Here is a 21,810-nt window from a genome sequence, read left to right on the forward strand (position 1 = left end):
AATGTTCCCTGGTTCCACAAAAAAAGGCAAAACAGAATACATGAAATGAGGCTAAAAGGACCCAGGTTCAGAAGAAACAGAAGGGGATAGCTCTTCACACCACTTAGAGCAGACTTCTGGAATACTCTGTAAAAAGATCTTGTAGATACAGAAAGTTTACATGGGCTTAAGGGGACTAGAGGAATTATAGAAGAGAGGTCCACTGAAAGCTACTAAACACACAGAAACTACATCTAGCTTTGTAATCCTTCATTTAAAGTGCCAGAGGCTGGAAGAATATTTGGAGAAATCATCATATATACTGTTCCTACTCCTTCCAAGGCACCTGCTTTTGGCCATTTCTGGACACAGGATAATGGACAGAACAGACTATTTATTCTAATGCAGTTTTTTGATGTGTTATTTTTTACCTTTCGATAAGATACTACCTATAAATTGTGAAGTTAGAAACATTTGTGCACAGAAGGACATTTCATTCAAACAGAAGACAGGCTGTATCGAAGCCTTGGAAATTCTCAAAGGGTATTCTAAAACCTTCCAAAATGCCACTTGGAAGGCTCACCCTGAGGAAGTTTGACTCACTTGCTACGACCATAGTCATCCTATAGAGATACCCTATTATCTTGTAAAGATCCTTGGTCATAATAGAAGTTGACTAACTTGGGACAAATGGGGCCTTTGATACAGTATTTTCTAATTTTATTGTTTCCCCCTGCAAGAAAGTGTCTACATGGTAAAAATCACTGAAAAATTAGACAGAAGCCTTACTGGAATATTGTCCTTGTCATACTCTTTCAAATCCTTTAAGAAAAGCAGTTTCTTGCTTGGAGCCCAGTAATCCAAAATCTACAAAACACAGTAGGAAATATTTTTTCGAGTTTTAAAACAAAGACACACAAAAAAAGAAAAATCTCTTTTAATTAAAACTCATGCATATTTAATACTGACAACCTTGTATCTCCTTGAGACATCAATAAAGGAGAAAGTCAATCAGATCAAACATTTCCCCCAAACCATACCTAAAGCAAAAAACTGAGTAGTGTTTCAAGGAAGAGTTACGTATTATCTATTACTTACATACGAGTCAAGCAAATCAAACGTGTTCTCTTTGCATGTTACAAATCTTAGAAAATCTGGAATTCTAGAAGTTTTCAGTAAAATAATGGATGAAGGCTCTAAGTAATTGCCTAACTTAATGGACCTTGGGTGATTGTGTTTATTGAACAGGTGCTCTGTGTTGAGAAGAACATGAATTACATTTTATTTGAAACTATTGTCTGCCATTTTACCTTGCCTCCAGTCCCTGAAGGATCTGCAATTTTTTCAGGTTTTTTGTCTTTCATGACACAGACAGCAGCCATGACAAGTTTGACACCAAATGGAGGATTTTTCAATGATTTAACAATTGATATATCAGAAGGCTAAAATAAAAATCACAATTAAAAAAATTATGACATATTACACTTTTCTCAGTACTAAGATAAACGAACTAACAGAACAAAAAGGGGAATTATAACACCACTACCAATGAACATAATTTTAGCAGACTTTCAAAAGGGATGATACAGTGTTAGCAAGACAATTAACAATATCCATCAAGGTATCCTATGCAGCAGAAATAAAAAGACATAAATGCTAGTAACTGTAAACTACTGATTAAATTTATGTCTTAAAAGGTCCAGGTCAGACTATTTTTTGATACACTTCCATAAGTGTCATCTAAGACATCTCATAGACTTCATAACTCCTACTATGCTAAATTCCTGCGCACTTTCTCAACAATACCGCTTTCAGATCATGTGGAAGTCATGACAAGGACAAAACCTTTAAGTCAAAGATCCAGATAATTCTTAGCCATAAACAAATGCCATTTTATACACTGGTGGTCAACATTAACTTAACTGAAAGAGGAATCAATGACCGCACAGATCCTCTCCTTTGCCAAAATGGAGGAAATTTAACACTTCTCAAATTCTTTTCATCTTAGTGCATTCGTTCCCAAATAAATGGAAGAGTTGTATCATGTTAAATAACTCTTTCAAATGCTGAAGTTGAGATCAGCTTGCCTTCAAAGTATCAAGAGCATCAAGTGCAGCCTCCAGGGCTGGGATTGCCTCTGCCAGGTCACTCTCACATTCACTTTTCAATGTCTGAGCTTCTTCAGCTTTTTCTGTAGCAACTTCTTCACCTGCTTTTACAGTTTCTCTTTTTTGTTTTACTTCTGCAGATTCTATATCTATAGTCTAAAGAAAAACACATGAGTAAGCTTCCTATTGAGCAGTGAATGATAAAATAAACTGAAATTACCTACTATAGCACTTATGGAATACTGTAAACTATAAAGAGAAAATTGAAATATTTCAATATTTTCATCTATTTTCAATGTGTGTTAAGGGAATAATTTGTTTCTTAGTATAACGCAACATCATCACGGAGTTTTAACAGTAGGTAAACTGCATGAAATCAGATTACTGTCAATAAAAGATATTTAAAATTTGTTTGAAGTTCAGGAGATGAGAAACTCTTTGTGCTTCAGGCTGTAATTAAAAAATTACTAGTTTTTACAGTGAGTTTTCACAGCTTCATAGTCTCTCCTCAGTGATGAGTCAAGCCTTCATCCAAGTACTCCCTTTTCAGTTCTACACAAGTTTTCTTAGAGGTTTGTAAAGAGTAGGTAGAAGAGATATCACTATATCTGTAAAAACACTTGCAGAAGCAAGTGCATAAAAATCAAGTCAAGTCTTGCTTTTTTGTGATGCAACAGTAACATACTAGATAAGCATATTTTTGCAAGTCAGAATTTTCAAAAACACCTAAGGGACTGGTTCCTACATCCTGCTAAATTTCTATGAAGTTAATCCTTTTTAGGATCCTTTTAAAGACTCAATCATATGAGCTCTGTGCATACAAATAGAGACTGCACAACTGTTCTTGTTTATTTTGTATCTGAAGAATTATTTGTGGTTTTTTGCAATGTTTGTGAACGATCTTGGGAAATCCAGTCTAATCACTATTAATATGAAAGTTCCTCTAACATCCTTCAGCGTCGAGCTTAGGCAAGAACTGTAAATCCAGAGTCTGTATCTTGCATAAAGAACACAGTTTTCTTCCAGTTCTAAGGATATAAGCATGGTGGCTAGTTTCACAATACTGCAACCACTGTAAACAAGAAGTGAGCTCAAAAACCTGAACCTCAGCTTTTGTTGTCTGAAAATCACATATCAGCAACTGTATACAGGTATAGTCTTTAGAACCTGTCTATAATCAGCTGAGACACTGAAGCAGAGGTACACTGTGCAATTAACATCCCTCATTCAAAGTTAATTATTACAAAGGTGAAATTATGGATCCCGAGTATACACATGCTTACATTAAAAACCACAAAGTTGTATTTGCATAACTCTACCTTCATCATGTTTGCATTATCCAATTTAGCCTCTTCCAGTTTGGGCTGCAGCTGAACTAGTTCTTGTTTCATCTCACCAACCTATACATGTGCAAAAGGATCAGGTAGGATTCAGAAGTGCCACGTACAATTTCCAACAATTTCTGTAAGACCTAGATTTTACCTAATGACTAACTTATTGACAGAAAGAAATAATATTCAGTTTCAAATCTAAACACTTCAGAGACTTATTTTTATCTCATATGTACAAACCCTGATTTTAAGAACTACATTCACTCATAGTCACCTGTTAACCATTTAGGAAAGGGAAGCTGCGTTCATATACTGCTTAGCAATACATGCTTAGAGGTCTGTGGCCTCTAGCACAACTGCTATGATTGTAGGAAAGGCAAACTACATTTCTTACAGTTTTACTGTTGAAGATCGAGCTAAAAAAAAAATCTGAAGTAATGCTTTTGACTGACTTCTCCAGGAAAAGACCTGCTTTTGCCAAACATTTTGGATTTTCAGTTCCATTTTTGTGCTAACTCACTTGTGATTCAGCAAAAGCTAGTTTATCTAGTCCATTCACATATTTCTTCTTGGCTTTCATTACAGTGTCTCGTTTCTGAGTAAGAAGTTTCCGAAATGCAGCAATAAGCTCAAGATAAGAAGTAGGAGTAACATAATTGTGGCGTCCCAGACTTTGAAAGAACCTGTTAAAAAAAAAAAAGAGAACCTTTAAGATTTGTCTTCTTTTTTTAGTTTGACTATTGTTAGCAAAGTTATGTAACTGTTTGACAAACAATAGGAGCAAACAATTGATAATTTTATATAATCTTTTTATGCAAGCAGATATTATACATTAACTTTTAAGACAGAAATGAGTAGCAACGAAACTCAATCACCTACTACGTTGTCTCTCACTTCAAAAATTCAACTTTTGAGTTCTCTGTTGCTCAGTTTATTACTTTCAATGGTATAATCTTTTCCCTCTTAATATTTCCATAAATTAATGAGTTTTTTTCAAAAGAAACAGACTGACCTTACGGAGAGTGACAAAACTGAAGTATGGAAGTATTTACAGATGGGCACAACTTCCTGGCGCTCGCTGTCTGTGAGCTGAAGTATTTCTAAGAACTTATTAGCCACACGTTCAAGAGCTTCTTCAGGCCACAGCTGAGTGAGAAGTGAAGCAAGAAGCATTCCTAAAATTCAGCTGTTAGCAGTCTTCATAGTTTAAAAACAATTTTTACCATTCAAAACACCAGAATGAGACATGTTAGTCCCAAATTTGTCTCAAGAACAATGAACAGATATAAGGGTTATATCAGGCAGCAAGGTCACTACCCATGCAATCTTTTCTGTCAACTCCTGACTGATAATTAAATGCTACATATTGCCATTCTACCCAAACATTTCTGTGTCTATGTCATCCTTTGGCAGGAAAATTAATTGACGTCAGCACCAGGCCAAGATATAGACCTAACTGCACTTTATTGAGATTAACACCAATTACACCAAGGATCCTTAACTACAGTAATTTTCCAAGTTTTATTCTGCTACAAAAGATCTATTGATAAACAAGCGGACTTGTATTTGCTAGTTATTCCCATGATGAATGATTTCCTTAACAGGCAGCAGCAATTATCATAATTTTACAATCAGATCGAAATGGTTTCTCTAGTCCTACAAAACATTCATGTAATGTGATAAAACAACAAATTACCATCACCAAACTGAGGGTATTCACTACTTCAGAAACGTAAAGTTTGTAACAACAAAATTTAAGTTTGTTTAGTCGTAGAAATACTGAGACTGCACACCAAGGAGCTCCCAAAAGTACTACAAAAAATGCCTATGCTATTTTCAAATTTTGAAAAACATGGACTACTTCTATACAAAAGACAAGAGAAAAATCTAATGGAACATGAAAATATAGATTATTAGAACACTGAACTAATTCGTTGAGGGAACAACATAAACATTTTCACATACCTGGAACCAACCAATGGTACAGCAGTTGATGAGTGAGGGAAACTGCCTCAGACGATTCCGGAAAGCATCTCCAATTGGGCTGAATGCTACCACAATATGGAGATTTTCTTTGCAGCAGTTCACAACAAATGCAAACAAGTCCAGGGGACTGAGTTCTTCATGTTTTTTGCCAGCCTTAACTATTGCACAGGAATAATACATAGGGTAAAAACTGTTGTATAATTTCTCATTAAGTACTTTTGAAGCCCGATGGCAATCCTGTTGATAGCATCACCATGAAATAAATTTTTATTGACAAATGAAACAGGTAGAATAAACTAGAAAAACAACAAGTAGTAAATACTGCTTGAGAACAGGATTACAATATTTATCTGTGACCCTAATAACTCATTCTAGAAGTGATCATCTGCTTGCTGAGAATACATCAGAACAAGCACTAAAAATCCATCCCAGGATGAGTTCCAGATGGATATGACACATTAAGATGAGAAAGAGGTTTAAGACACATTCTGCAAGAAATCAAAATTCATAATTAGTTCTAATTCTAGTTCTAATGAAAAATATAACTATCAGGCTTAATTACAATCAATCTTCAGTCACTCAAAGATTTAGCAGATACAAACAAATGAGGCAAATTACTGCTCTTATTACACAAAAGCCACTCTCACAAAAGCAAATGTTTTCCTCATCATCTATGCTTTAAGCACCATATAAGCCCCCTAAACATTTCAAGACATTAACTTACTATGAACTTTTTTTAGCTTTATTATTATACTAAAATATGCTGTATTTACCTTTATTATTGGAGAGGAAGATTTAAGTTTCAAACACCAAAACATATTCCATCTGTTTATTTACCAAAACCAATGATCTCTCAAAACAAGACGAAATCTCTAGGCTTGAAACTAAAGACTACTTCATAAACATATTATTATCCTCAATTAATTAACAATCCATTATTATAAACTGATTATAAACCCCTAAACCTCAAATTATTCTTCCACAAAAGCACGTATACTTTACATAATCCTGCAATTATAATAAATGACAAAAATTAGTTTAGTAGCAATAGGGTAAAAGTGGAAATATTTTGATGAAGCAGATTTAAATGAGCAAAAAAACCAAACGAACAACTTTGCTCCAGCTGGCTATGGATAGCTACCAAGTTCTAGCATACACCAATTGAATATGTTCGTACAACTGTAAAATTGTAAAAAAGCCACATTATCTTAATATTGTTACTATATACCTGGCAAGAATGAAACAGTAATAGAGAAAGATGATTAGGATTATAATCTAACTTGTTTGCAAAATACATGGAATGCAAGTATCAACATGCTGCATAATTTAAGCGCAGGAAAAAACAATACAGCCACACTTATCATGTGATATAGCTATTTCAATAAAGAACATTTGTGCATGTACTAAGAACCACTTAGAATGTCAACTAGAAGTTTACCTAGGTAATTTATTAGTAAACACACCACAGAGGTATGAAGACAGCACAGCATACAGTTCCAAATATTGTTAGCTAACATTAATTTTTCAACTTGGTGTATGCAAAGATCGATGCCCCTCCCTCCTAACAGGTGACTGCTATTTTGAAAACCCAAGCCTGATTTTAGTTAGAAACTTTTAGAAAATTGCCCAAGTACATTGCATCTTTACTTCTGAGTCTGAATTCACGGAGCACCCTTCCCCAACATCTCTGAGTAGAAAAGTCAAGACTATGAAATTCTGTCTACAAATGCCCTAGTGTCCTAGACGGTGAGAGTCTATTGACAAAGGCAAGCGGTGTTCTCTTAAAAAATGTCTTTGTCCTTAACTGATCAATGAAAACACTATGGTGTACACTCTTCTTCTGCACAACACACTGCAAAAAAAAAAAAAACACAGGGTATTTGTGAACAATCGAACTTCCCTACAGGCACAACTTCATGTGTTCGTGAACAGAATGCCAGCTCAGGCATAAGATACTCCATAAGTTTACTAGTAACTGGTTCATGTATCTAAGGTCTCAAGAGAGTCACAGAATTCAGTGCATACATCCAAAAGCTACACTTCACACTGAACTGAAAAAATAGCTTAAAAGGGAGGTGACATTAAAGAGAATTTCTGAAGATACCTCTATAATTTCTTGTTTCTCATCTGATGCAAAAAGATTGGGTACCTCCCCAGTGTTGAGGACACTGTCAATACCTTCTAGAAAGCCTTCTTCTTTAATTTGCATATCTGTGATTACAAATACTGTTTTCAAGCCTTTTACACCTGCATTCCTCAGAAGATTCTAAAAATGCAAGACAAATAAAATATCATACATTCCAAAACATCTTTCCTTAAAATTAAGTCAAAATGCAGACAGGCTATTAACACCTTCAGATCTTCTCTCCACTCATTTGCACCATAAGTCTTAGAAATCTCTGGCTGAAAAACACACATTTTTGCCATGAATGCTGCTAGACAAGTCAAAGAATGACGTCCACTTCCTCCCATTCCAACCAACAAAGCATTACTTCCTGGCTGCTTCAGGATACAGCTTATAGGAGACAAATGTTCCAACACATACCTGTACTGGAAATGTGTTGACTACCAGAATGGCAGAAATACACATACATTTGTGAACTTATAGATCTGTGAAACAAGCACTCCAAAACAATTTTCTGAAAGCAGGACAGGGTGGGGGAAGAGGAAGAAAGGGAGTGGGTTTGCACCACAAAATAAAATAAAACTCAATTCTTCTATTATGCAAATATCAGTATTTAGCTAAATTACAAATGACTATAAATTATGGAAAGGAATGGGCAGCGGTGAGAACAGGAGCACTATAGGGATAAAGGTGTCAAAGAAAAAGAAAACCAACAAATATTCCCTACTTCTAAATTATAACAGTATTATCAGTTTTAACTTTCTTGAAGTATAACAGTTTAAATGCTTTTTAAAGGAACAAATGGGGGAAAATGGGTTTCATCAACAAACCTCTTCCTTCCCTCTGCCTCTGACAGTGTTTTATAACTTAGATATGAAATAGATATTGGAACAATGCTTTCAGAAAGCAGTATCTGCACATTACTGCGACTCCTATATATTGTGAAAACACGGGCATAGTTTATCTTGGAACATGCAGCAAGGTCTACAGGAGATGGCCTGTTTAACTTTAGGGCACGGGGTAGTTAAAGTGAGCTGAGCAGCAGTTAAAAGTGGTCTCATAAAAGGCTAAAGCTTGTCAAAGAAGATAAATTGTTTATTTTGATTTGTTAGAAAAAATAAAGGAGTCAAATCCAGATGTTATCCACGAGATTGAACTCTAAGGCTACTCTACAGTCAGACATGCCCTCCTAGCTGCTGCTCAGTGAGGTAACTGGGGTATTGCTTCTACGCTCAGGAAGCAGCCTCTGATCAGAGGCTTCCAGCTGTTCAAATTCCCAGCATAGTTGTATATACAGGTACTCACAAATCCAGCTTGTCAAAATTACCTAGACTGAAATAAACTGCTATTAGAAGTGTTTAAAACTAACCCGGATCTCCTTCGTGAAGCAGCTACGTTCAAGTTACAGCTGACAAATATGAAGAGGCAGTAATCCCTAGCAATAAGGAGGAGGAAGGAGTTGTGACCTCCTAATCTGTCTCAGTGGGTAGCTGTGCCTGATCGCAAGTTAAGGTAACAATGGCAGCCTGGGGAGTCTAAACTTTCACAGAATTAGCTGCAGCACCAGGCTGGGTACATGCCCTGAAGTGGGGCATGGTTATGCTGCATAATAACAGCAGACAGAGGGCTATGATTACGCTATCTCTCACTCTGAACCTCACAACCTTAGAATCTTTGTCCTTGGGGAAACAAAAGTTCAATGGCTGCAGGTAAAACTGACATCAAAGAATCACAGAGTGTTAGGGGTTGGAAGGGACCTCGAAAGATCTAGTCCAACCCCTCTGCCAGAGCAGGACCACCTAGAGTAGGCCACATAGGAACACGTCCAGGCGGGTTTTGAATGTCTCCAGACAAGGAGACTCCACCACCTCTCTGGGCAGCCTGTTCCAGTGCTCTGTCACCCTCACAGTGAAAAAGTTTTTCCTTATGTTAATGTGGAACCTCCTATGCTCCAGCTTGCACCCGTTGCCCCTTGTCCTGTCATTATCCATCACCGAGAAGAGCCCGGCTCCATCCTCCTGACACTCACCCTTTACATATTTATAAACACTCATGCAGCCACCCCCCAGTCTCCTCTTCTCCAAGCTAGAGAGACCCAGCTCCCTCAGCCTTTCGTCATAAGGGAGATGTTCCACCCCCTTAATCATCTTTGTGGCTCTGCGCTGGACTCTTTCAAGCACTTCCCTGTCCTTCTTGAACTGGGGGGCCCAGAACTGGATCCAATATTCCAGATGCGGTCTCACCATGGCAGAGTAGAGGGGAAGGAGAACCTCTCTTGACCTACTGACCACACCCCTTCTAATACACCCCAAGATGCCATTGGCCTTCTTGGCCATGAGTGCACATTGCTGGCTTATGGTCATCCTGAACCATCTTCATTGGAACCATCCTGAACATCCATTGTCACGGGTAACAGAGACCTAGCAGAAGTAGAGCACCCATTTGATTTGGTGCACAGTTTCTTTAACAACCAGAGAATATATTCAGAGCCCCTTAGGAGAAAAATTTCTCATTATTTACTTTCAGATAGAAAAAGCAGGGGCATAAGAGAAAAATCAGTCCACTTCCATCCAAAATGGTGTAACACCACAAAGACTTTTGTGGATGCATAGAGGGAATGAGACATACAAAAAAACACAGCCCGCAAAATTGGATATACTGCATTATCAACTACTGCTTGAAGCTCTTAATAATACAGATTGTATGCACCTGAAAACTACAAGGCTCATTCTTGTTTTGTGGGTTTGATTATATTCATCCAGCCACTGCTCCACAACATCACTGAATAGCTGAATGCTTGGAATTTCAGCATAAAGTCTTTCATCTCCCTCAAGTTCTGGAATCATGTAGTCACCAAAAACCAAACTTCTCATGTTTTCTTCTGTTACCCATGTAAATAGTCAACAAATTATGAAGTCAAATTTAATATTTAATGACTATATCCCTCATTGGAATTTCAGAAAACAAGGGAGAATTTAGAGAAATACTCAAGACACAAGAACAAGCACTCAAAGATTTCAACTCACAGACAACACCCACCTCAAAATTCTATTTCCTGTATTAACCAATATACTTATTCTTAATTTGTTCTTGGAACACAATTGGGTCAAACAGCTGTTAACAGTCTCATGATTGTGACCTTCAGATGACACCAAATTTATACAGATGAATTTTTAGCAATTTTCAATGCATTATGAAATGAATTACTAAAACCACAAAACTATTTCTTCTATTCTTCATCAATGAAATGACAGGGGAAGAAAAAGAGAAAAACAGAAAAACGGAATACAAGGCATAGAGTATAGCATGATTATATAACAGTTTAAATACTAAAATTCCATAACAATTAAAGAATGCTGTTCACCACACAGTAACTCAGTCACAGGCTAAACCTAAAAAGCAAATGTTTCTTTATCCTGTAAATCAGGTCTCTGGAAGACCATTTAAGAGTATTCATACTTTTATTTCTCCTTTCAGGCACAGTACTATCTGCAGACCCAAGCTACTTTTGTGGTAGTGATTTATAAACCTGATTGTTTCTGTTACCTTATCTCCCATTGCCCAAAGAGCACATGCTGCTACATCTCCAAGAAAAGACGTGACAGAATTTTTTTGAAAAGTTGCTCTGCTGACCTACTGATTAATTGGATGCCTTATTTCTACATGCAGACATCCAGAAGCTTAATAAAACACTATGCTTGATAAATTAAATTTCATAAGATATAAATACCCAGGAGGTTTTTTTGTAAATCTGAAAAAATGTTGCACTATTTTTTAACTAAGAAGGTTTTTGTTTCACTGTCAGATACACAAAATTCTTTTATAGAAAAGTAATAAGTTTACCCACATTTTAAATGAAATTTTTTTTAAAAGGATGTTTACATACAAGAGTTAAACCCTTCCAACTTTTTTATTCTTTTTTTTTTCCCCCAAAGAAGCCATTTTGCTGAATTCAACTCAAATTTTCAAGCACATTTGATCCAAAATTTCACCTGCGATTGAGAAACTTTCTAGTTGTAAATTTATAATGGAAGCAATTGTTTTTCAACAGGTTAAATGCGATACTCACATGTGTTTTTCCTTGCTTCAGGTGTGCAAAAACCAAATCAAATGCTTCTTCAAAATGTTCTTTCACAATATCTTTCATTAAATTGAACAACCAGGCTCTGTCATTGTCTTCCACTAGACAGTCACAGAAGACACAAAATACCTCATGTACGAACAGACGAATCATTACGTGTTTGCTTTCAATTGATTTCCTCTTTACAAGCAAGCATCCATGGATAACATGTGAAAAGTCACGCAGGATGAACATATAATGAGATTTGGCTGGTGTGAGCAAAAGATTTTCGATGGCTTTCTTATACACCTTAAGATAATAACAACAAAAAAGCACAGAATCAATAAAACAGTAACACCAGCTATATAATAAATCTTAAATGTCTTCTAAAACTGTATTTCTCCAAGAAAAACATTTCACACAATAAATCCTAATAATGTCTAAAGATCTCAAAGTCCTCTACATATATCAGATGCGCCTCACGCAGTTCTGGAATATACATGTGCTACTAACATAAGTGCAAATGGGAAAAGTAATTGTAGCAAGTGTAAAGAAATCTGTTGTAAGACCAGGAATACCACTCAGATCTCCTGACTTCCTTGAATTATAGGATATTCTCCTTCGAATGAAGAATGGAATGATATGCAATGGTAAACTTCCTAGATTTTCAGTTGTTTAAATATATTTGTTTGCATAGCTACAGATTACACATAAATAAAAAGTGTGTCAATAAAAATGCTGAAGGGATAGGCAGATCAAAAAAACTGTCTTTCCACTATGTTTTGGTCTAATCTGGAATGCATCAGCTGTTGTTAGCTCATGCTGTTAGGACAGAAATAGTGTCATTTCCTATTACACCGAACATGAATAACATGAAGTGAATGACAACAGAAGAAACTTTAAAAGTCTCTACACTCATAGGTGAAGACAATTATCAAACACCAACCTACTAAATCAAAATGTACAGTAAAATCAAGTGTTACAGGCTTGACTATATCCATAGTACTGAGTACACATTTCACCTGTTGTCCCATGTCCAAAGCCAATTCCAAAGACCAGTTCTTCAATTATACTTTAATCCTAGGAGTTGGAGGGTATTGCTTACAGGATGAAAACTCACTCATGTGAGAAGAGATTCTGTAGCAGGCAAGTATGTAAGAGTCTAACAGTATAAACAAAATTTGATGCAGTCTGATGAGAAATACCTGCACGACTGTATCAAAAGACAACACTCTGAACTTAGTCTGAGATGTATCCTAACAAAACCGAATGTTTAAAATATGTGGGCAAACTCATTCAGATTGCTAGTAGCTGCTTACTATTATTTTCTATTTAAAGAAGCAAAACCTCCAAATTTCTTGTGAATTACTTGTTTGGTTTTTTTGGAAGGATTAATTGAACCTACAAAAAGATTTCTAGTGGCAGCAGTCAGTCAGCCTTGTAATTCATACATGAATATGTCCTTGGGTATAAGCAGAACTAGCGGAAAAGTCTGAGAAAGGCTCAGTTCTGCCGGAGAAGGAAGTCACATCTCACCGTGAAACTTCAGGCATTTGATTTTGCTTTTGAGGCGGATCAGATTTTCTGTCAGAATTTTTCATTGGTCAAATATTAGCTACCTAATGCACTTCCATGATGAAAACTTATGGTAGGCAATAGATTTGTTCACACTGCTAATGATTTCTGATATGTAATAAGCCAGCCAAGCTATACCTTGATGTTATGCCTGTAACTTAATGCTTCTTTCCAAAAGTGTCACAAATTGCTATTGCTTTTTTTTTTATATGTATGGTACATTGTAAATGTGATACTTGCTAAAATCTGTAACAAGGAACTTCACAAAACATTTAGAAATTCCATACAACTAGGCCTAATGGCTTTCAGTTTCACAACATTTCTCTTTTTTCTTTTTTCATACTGGAGTCAGATTCTACAAAGCTGCATGTTCATGTTGGCTTCCTTAGTCTGCTGTGATGTGTCCATAATAAGCATTAAAAATAAGCATAAAAACTAGGAGAGGAAGAAGGAAAGTGGAGAAGGTGATTCCTTCTCTCTGAGAAGGAATTTTGGAAGGGTTGCAGCTGATATTTTCATTTTGTCTTTCCATGTGACAGCTTCCCGTGCCTGTCTGACCCTGAAGAGATTCCAGTCTCATCTACTTCATATTATGTGGACAGAAGCCCACACTAACACAAATTCAAAGGCAATTTTCCTAGAATAAAGCTACTGCAACAATAAAACTAGACAATTTTTCAAAGCAGATGACACTGTGTGTTTAAAATAATAAGGAACAAAATATCTAAAAATCTTTGCTTCACCAATTGAATTATTATAGAGCCAGGGGAAATTTACTGAACAAATTAAAGGAAACTTCCAATAAGGTATTTGCCTCTTACCTCTAAAGTGGCAGTGACAATTTGATTTCCAATTGTGAAGTAGTCGGCAGAAAATTCACTAGTCCGTAGGTAGAAAGCTACTACAGTAGAGAAAATGCGGACCATTGTTTCATCGCTAAAAGAATCAATAGTGAAAATGTTGAAGTGTCACAAAAATCAAGGACTAATAGGATTCCTCCTGCCGCCTGGAGGTCCCATAGCAGCCAGTAACTGTACATCAACAAGTGTAATTTTAGACGTGTCCTTTAAATCATACCTTCAAAATAAATTGCAATGTGACATTTAGGTAGTTACAGATACAACGTATTTGTTACAGCTTAGATGCATCTATATTACAGAGTACTCGCTGCAAGCACAGTGTATGTACTTAAAAATATATATTACGTACTATATTTTTATATGTATTTTTATAGAATTTATACTTTTTAAAACAAAAAAACCCCAAACACACAAAAAACCCAAGAACCGCTAGTCTTGGGTTGCCCCAGTTCATCTCAACACATCATGTTGGCCTGAAAGATTTCTTGCTTAAACTAGGTAACATAAAACCTGATACGAAATTTTGAGATGAGTATTTAGAACTGTAATGCGACAAGATATATTATCTCTATTCAAGAACAACAGGTATTTGAGCCTGGAATCACAACAGTAACAGTATTTGAGAAATGCCTGGAATCACAGAATAATTCAGGCTGGAAGGGACTTCAGGAGACCACCTGTTCCAATCTTCCAATCTAAGCAGAGCCAAAACTCTCAAAAGCAGCAAAGACCTTTACCTTATTTTTCTTTATGCCTATTACCTGATCTGACTTCACTGTTATTTTAAAAAAAAAGAAATGTTGAAATTTTGCTAAAAAAAATTAAATAATAAAATTGTGATATTGGATGACAGCAAAAAACAATGCATATACATATGTCAATTCATTTTGAGGAGGAAGAGAAAGGAAAGAAACAAGGAACTGCACTGGATAACAAAAACAATTAAAAATGTAGACATAAAAAGCCCCAGAAAAATAATGAATAAAAAAAATAACAAAAGTAAAGGTATTATTTTATATATACAAATACTGCCAAAGTTCAGCAATAAAACCTTTTAAAAAACCCAAAACAAATCTGGTGATCAATTTCCTAAATCAAAAAGTCACTGAAAGAGCAACAGAGAAGTTGCTTCAACATATTTTTATATGAACCAAAGCTATCTTATCCTTTATAAAGCACTTTTTAAGAGTTTTGAAAGTAAAATTCAAGTGAATAAGTAATTATAACAGGAAATGCAGCAATAAAAATTTTACAATTGTATTTCAAATAATTACCAAAATCCATGGTCAAAGAACTGTCTTAAAAGTTCTGTAGGAGGCTGTGCACCGTACTTCTCCAAAGCAGGCATATTTACATCATCTACAAAAATAATGCACTTTTTTCCCATTGGAGGGCCAAAGACTCCTTTGCGCCTCTTGTCCAGCCTGGCCATAATAATATTCTATAATGCAGACAGGAATATTCAAAACATAGATTAAATATTTAGATATGTTATCTTTTTGAAACATAAATTATCTGTTCTACTAACCTGGGTCTGATTGGCACTGGTTCAAGCAGAAAAATTAATGAAGAAGGGAAAGTACTGCTCCTTTTCCAAGTGGTTCATTAACTTGTCCTTGACATACACAGATTTCCCAGTACCTGTTGGTCCCACTAAAAGCAGAGGTCTCCACAAAGAAAGAAATAAAGCATTCGGACTGCAGAAATCTAACAAGCTATAAACTAATTGCAATTAGAAGTCAAAGGTTTTACTAACTTGCCCTGCTCATTCTACCTCTGAAAACATTACATGCCTTAAGAAGAAACTAAAATGTTTGAACATATTCATATAACCCTCTCATAATTTTAGTTTGCTCCCACCAACAAGACAAAGGGGACAAAGAGAAAGTAATTTCTCATTCCCTCATTCTACTGGCTTTGGAGTATGCATGAACATACATGGTTCTCCTGATAGGTCTTGCAGTAGTTTAAACTTCATAAAACTTTCAGCCTTGAAATTTAACCTGAAGCTGGTTTATCTCTCATTCTCTTATGCAATCTGACCATAGCTATAACTGATTTTGATATGACTAATCAAAGAACAACAACAAAAAAATTAATTACCAAAGAAGAAAGACGGTACAAAAACTCTTTGGGATAACAGCATCATCAGAACAAGCATAAGAAAACTGGATTATAATAAGGCTTCACATAAGAAAAAAACAAACCAACAAAACCAGACTTTAAGGCAACAAGGTGTATTGTTTGTAGCAAATAGCTATTTTTAAGAGGCCAAACAACCTTTGAGGGCTTGATGAAAACAATGAAGTCAATGGAAAGAATGAGAGATGTTTCTACCCATGACCAATGTTTCAGAAACTTGCACTGAAGTGATGGAACATACTTTCCATGGGTGACGAATATCTCTATCAAATAGGTATAGTGGACTGTATCCATAGTTGGGACTATAATATCCTGAATCTTCACATTTTTATCACTGTAATTAATTTTTTTAATAAATCCATTCCAACGAACCCAACATCCTCTGCCTTTCAACTAGGGAAGAAATACAGATGTAAAATAGAATGGTGTTACTTCTACGCATACGGAAGGCTTTCTCTACTGCTTCACTTCTGAAAAATGAAAAAATGAATTTTAATAAATTAACAAACATTAAATATTTCATAAGTTCACTTTATCTCACCAACAGTGTTAAAGTACATACCTAAGCTTAGACTCTTTCTTTTCTTAAAGACTTTGTTCAGCCAAACCAAACAAAAACATATAAAACCCCAACAGAACAACATACGCAAAAATTAGTCTAATTATAATCTAACATTTCTAATGGATACTATAAACAACACTGTAATATAAGCAAACTGCCTATGGGCTCAGCATCCTGCTTTCCTTCTAGACAGTCCCCATATTTCCTTCTATAAGAAACCAGATCTGAGCCTGTGAGCTTGGCTTTAGCTACAAAATAACTATAATGTGTCAACATTATAAATATAACTTGTACATCTTGGTATTTTCTAAAAAGTTTAATCAGCACATTAACATTCAAAAAAGAAAAATGTATGAAAAATGCACTACATGATTTAATACAACACCAACACTCTACAACATCCAACAAGCTTTATAAAGCTAAAATATCCATCTAGCTACATTTTCCTTCCATTCAGACTGTAAGAACCTACTTCTGTCAATGCAGAAGCAACTAATCATACCTCATACATGTAGTCATAGACCAAGCCTTTCTCTTCAAAGGGACACTCCCATTTTCCCACACTCATTGGTACAGGATTTATTCCAGATTTCCCAGCCAAAGTTTCCCTCAAGAAATTATCAAAAATTATCCTGCTGTCACCATCACAAGTCCCACCAATCGACCAGATTGTGGCAAAAGCAAAGCAACCTTGCAAGGGCAAAAAGGTGAGCAACTGTCTAAAAAGTTGACCTATTATATGAAACTTGTGCAGTCTTATTAACAAAGCATAATTCTGAAAAATATTGTTAAGCAGCTAGGTGTTATGAGTTACCCTTGGATAGCCCTGGTCTAAAGAGATTTAGAAATCTGATTAAAGACAGAGCAAACAAACAAACAAACAAATCTTATTCAAGGCTATATGGATATGACAAAAAATAAAGGCCACTGACTAAAGCATTATGTTAATGACAAAGTCTGAGAATCATGCAGTCTCAGGATTTTTTAATTGCAAGCCAGGATCTAGGAATTTTCTAGTTAAATTTTAAATAAATACTTCAACGTTCTGTTTTTATCAGTTTTTCATAAGAAGAGTCATATAAGGTCAGACCAAGCATTCAACTAATATAACTCTCAGAAAACACTCCTCCCAAGGAAATTTTGCTCAAATAAGCCAATCAGTCTTACACACTTACTCTTTCAAGGGAAATGACAGTTTAGCCAATTAGTTAGCTAAAAAGCACATTTAACAAAAATGCTATTTATCCCAGTTAATTGGAAAAATAGTAAAACATTTACTCATATTTGTTACTTATAGGAATTGTGTCTCACCTGGGTATCTCCAAAGTTTGGGGGGAGGGAGCAAGGAGGTAGTGAAATTTTTTCACATCTCTTATCCCAAATTAACGTTGATTTGATGAATTCCATTATTTTTGAAGACCAGCATATGCAGAAACAGATATATATCTGCCTACAGGTTAAAAAGAAACCAACCATAATCCATGCACGGATGTTTCTGTTGGAGTGATCTTCTTGCACAGTTTGACAAATCAACATTTCAAAAATACGTGTAAGAGTTTGGTATTGCTTGTAGGTACCAGTTCCTAAGAGATACAAAAGGATGAGTATTATACTTTACATGTTCAGTTAGTTTATCTTTTGGAATTAAAGTACTAAAGTAATTAGATAATTAGCTAATTCTAAACAAATATTTGAATACAAGGTTTACATTGACTTTTATTCAAAAGATCATTTGCCCTCCTTATCTTTGAAACATCAAGTCATTCAGCTTGTTAACCACATTCACGGCTACCATGTGACCACTGCTATCATACATCTTAAAACAAAAAAGCCCCATGGAATAACTATAGCAATACACAAGCAAAAGCCTAAGCACTGTATCACACAGAATTTGCAAGGAACTACACGTATGTTTCCTGCAACACTTAAAAAAGTACTTCCCTACTCATCATGACATCCTTAAAGAAAAAAAAAATATGTACAAAGTTCTCTTGTGAAGACTTTTAACTCACTGCTTTAAATACTTACTTTACTTTCGAAAAGAACAAGGTGAAAACTATGACCAACTTACAACACAAGTCTTACCTAACATTCTCATTTTAATTTTCCAAATTGGACCCAAGAGTTGCCCTTCTCAGAACAATAGGAGGCTGCTGCATATTCATTTTAATTGTGCTTGTCATGAGAGAATAGTCCTGCTGCCCTACCAAGGGTAACAGAATGGAAATGGCCACCTGGCAAAAAATACCTTGTACTGTTTCTGACGGAGTCTTAATGCTGGTGGTATTAACCAATCAAAAAGTCCCTGCAGAAGATCTTGATGTTCCTTTAAGTTAAGGGGTTCGGGCAGTTTACTCAACCAAGAGGTAACAAGTGGCCTCCAGCCCAGTTGAGAAAGTTCCAAATAAATCATGCCACGACTGACTGTAGCAGGCTAAGGAAAAATGGTGAACTCATTTTATTATACATTTAATATATTGAACTTTGTTTTATATTTTCATTAAATACAAAACTTACTGATGCCTGGGAAAGATCCACTGTTTCAAAAATAAAATTCATCTGAAGGGACATTAGGATGATTTCCCCACTCATCAAACAAAGCTTTAATAATTTAAAAAAAAAAATATCACAAGCAAGATTAGAAAAAAAAATTAGTTGTAAATTACACTCCTTATCACGGGAGAGTTCTATATGCAAATCAGCAAAACCAAGTATAACCAAAGGCAAGGTCAACCATATAAAGTGTTTCATTGCTGGGAGCAATAATTATAACTTTGACTTCAGAAGTCGCTAATTCTGAAAATACAACTCTGTGTTTTGGGATTGTCTTTAATTGTAAGTGCCTGTGTTTGTGCAAGTTTTGAAACTGTGGGATTTACATTAAATATAATTAAATGTAATTTTTTACATTTAAATTATTTATGTTACAAACTTACAATATGACATTAAGGAAATATATATATATATATATATGTAATGTCTTACAGCAATGAGTTGATTCTGTGATTATGATTCCCATAAAGCAAGGTAAAACCCAAACCAAACAACCAAAAAGAGCTGACCAACTTGTTACCAAAGCCACCTTGTACTTGCTCTTTTCAAATGCCAGGCACTGCTCTTTGCCTTTGTGGTTTTTATACAGAAGAATATTTGCAAAATGTCACTTTATTTTATTTAGGCATTTATTTCCACCGTTTTGTTGTCATCCAGAACTGTGTTCATGCTTTCTATCCACAGAGTATCAATTGGGCCATCAAAGATAACCCATTTGCGTTCAGGAGTCTCAGATAATGCAAATTCTCTGAAAGTATTAGCAATTATACAGTCTGTCCACTAGAGGGGGAGAACGTAGGAATGAAAAGTAAGACAGTATACATAGTTCGATTTAAACTGCAAGTAACAGAAAAACCTTCGATTTCCTTTTCATTATTCCTCTCTTGTTCTGCAGAAAGCAGAACATAATTTTGCAGTTTCACTGAGGGTCATGCAACATCAGAAAATTTTAAAATAGTGGAGTTTTCACTATAAAAAATATTGTACAGAGGACTGGCGATTCAATCTGCAGAAACTTACAAGTGCTTCTGCTCTGTCTTGCATCTGTTTCTCCCCAGAGTCACCCTAAGTTTCACTGTTTCACATTTGCTTCTTCATATTGTTTCTTCTCTAAACCCAAGTTTCACACCTGGGAACCCATGTGTTCATAAGTTTTTCTAGATAGTTTTCAGATTACTTTGATTATATTGGTTAGGAATAGACAGAGAAATGAAGTCAAGTTTGGCGTGATTTCCTAGCGTGGATACAAATATATTAGGGCAATGACCCTCAGAACAGTATTGCTTTTTTTTTTTTTTTTTTGCATATTTAAACTTACATAACTAGGTACCAAAAATATACTTGATACTTGGTAGAGCATCTTTTTAACACACTAATTTAAAACAAGTCATAAAAGTATTAGTTAAACAAAACTTACAATTGTGTTTCTCATCTGTGTTTAAAATCATAAAATCATGAATTGAACTGTTTTCTATCCAGAATAATGGAGGTCTGACATACATAGGAAAAGGGGCAGGGGAGAAGAAAAAAAAATAAAAGCAAGCACTAGAAATACTACAAAAGCATTAAAAACAGACAGGATTATTAGCTCCTAAGTCTTGAACCCATACTGGTAGTTTGCTTCTTTTTTTCTTAAAACCGAACCAGTAATTTAATTTATAGCACAGCCCTATAATCACTGTCTGGAGTCCAGGGAACAGATGAAGAAATGCTGTCTGGAATTGGGACTTAGAAACCAGAAGCAGAAGCCTTGTAAACTGCCTTTCCTGCCCCCTAAAAACAACCATGAACACCACCAAGAGTTAAGATGAACTTAGAACATAGTTACAACAAGTGCACTCATACAAACCCCATGAAACCCACAGCAGGCGAGAGAGGAAGAAACAGATGAAGGTGTGCAATTACCACATGCTATTTTAAAAGCATATATTACCTCATGGGATACCATATCAAACTGACCAAAAAGCTGACCCATAGCGACTGATTTTGGATTTACAGTTCTAAAAATTACTTCTTCACCATAACGACGCTTTTTCATAAGAGACAGTGTATCTGCCAACGTGTGTAGAACTTTGGTCTTCCCAGAAAAAGACTCCCCTACCAGCATAAAGCTGTTAGAAAAAATAAATAAATAAATGCTATTAATAAATTTGTCTTGCAATTTAGACTTTTACAGGCCACATGAAGGCCAACAGCATCATTCATACGCCTAAAGCTAATTTTCAAAAAGCAGAGCAAGTAAATCCGGTTTGTATATATGAAAGATCATTTAGGCAAATGCAGTTCATTTACACATGCCAATCTGATTGCACAGCCACTGTACACAAGTTGTCCTCTAAAACGTAGATTCACCACCACACTAGTGCATTTATTTGCTGAATCAAAGATTACTTTCTAGTTGATTTTCAGCCTAGACAGGGTTTATAACAAACTTCTGCAAGAACACAAACAGTAGGAACATGTACTATACACACACACAAAAAAACTAAAACCACACAAACATTAAACTACCTTTGCCCGCATTTCAAA

General features: G+C 35.5%; 1 protein-coding gene across 1 annotated transcript in view; it reads right to left on the reverse strand.

The window, feature by feature from the left end:
* Positions 1–21,810, reverse strand: part of DNAH12 (dynein axonemal heavy chain 12) — a 53,277-nt gene that overhangs the window by 15,808 nt on the left and 15,659 nt on the right. The window contains 22 exon segments of the mRNA XM_086470652.1: positions 769–846; positions 1,290–1,421; positions 2,067–2,243; positions 3,407–3,487; positions 3,939–4,101; positions 4,431–4,564; positions 5,384–5,557; positions 7,485–7,670; positions 7,757–7,949; positions 10,239–10,424; positions 11,606–11,898; positions 13,986–14,241; positions 15,299–15,465; positions 15,553–15,691; positions 16,408–16,559; positions 17,231–17,418; positions 18,198–18,287; positions 18,290–18,311; positions 18,977–19,162; positions 19,246–19,329; positions 19,921–20,061; positions 21,215–21,392. Of these exon segments, the coding sequence (XP_086326778.1) occupies positions 769–846; positions 1,290–1,421; positions 2,067–2,243; positions 3,407–3,487; positions 3,939–4,101; positions 4,431–4,564; positions 5,384–5,557; positions 7,485–7,670; positions 7,757–7,949; positions 10,239–10,424; positions 11,606–11,898; positions 13,986–14,241; positions 15,299–15,465; positions 15,553–15,691; positions 16,408–16,559; positions 17,231–17,418; positions 18,198–18,287; positions 18,290–18,311; positions 18,977–19,162; positions 19,246–19,329; positions 19,921–20,061; positions 21,215–21,392 (3,400 nt within the window).

This window comes from Leptosomus discolor, chromosome 9 (genome assembly GCF_034619465.1).
Source record: "Leptosomus discolor isolate bLepDis1 chromosome 9, bLepDis1.hap2, whole genome shotgun sequence".
Classification (NCBI taxonomy): domain Eukaryota; kingdom Metazoa; phylum Chordata; class Aves; order Leptosomiformes; family Leptosomidae; genus Leptosomus; species Leptosomus discolor.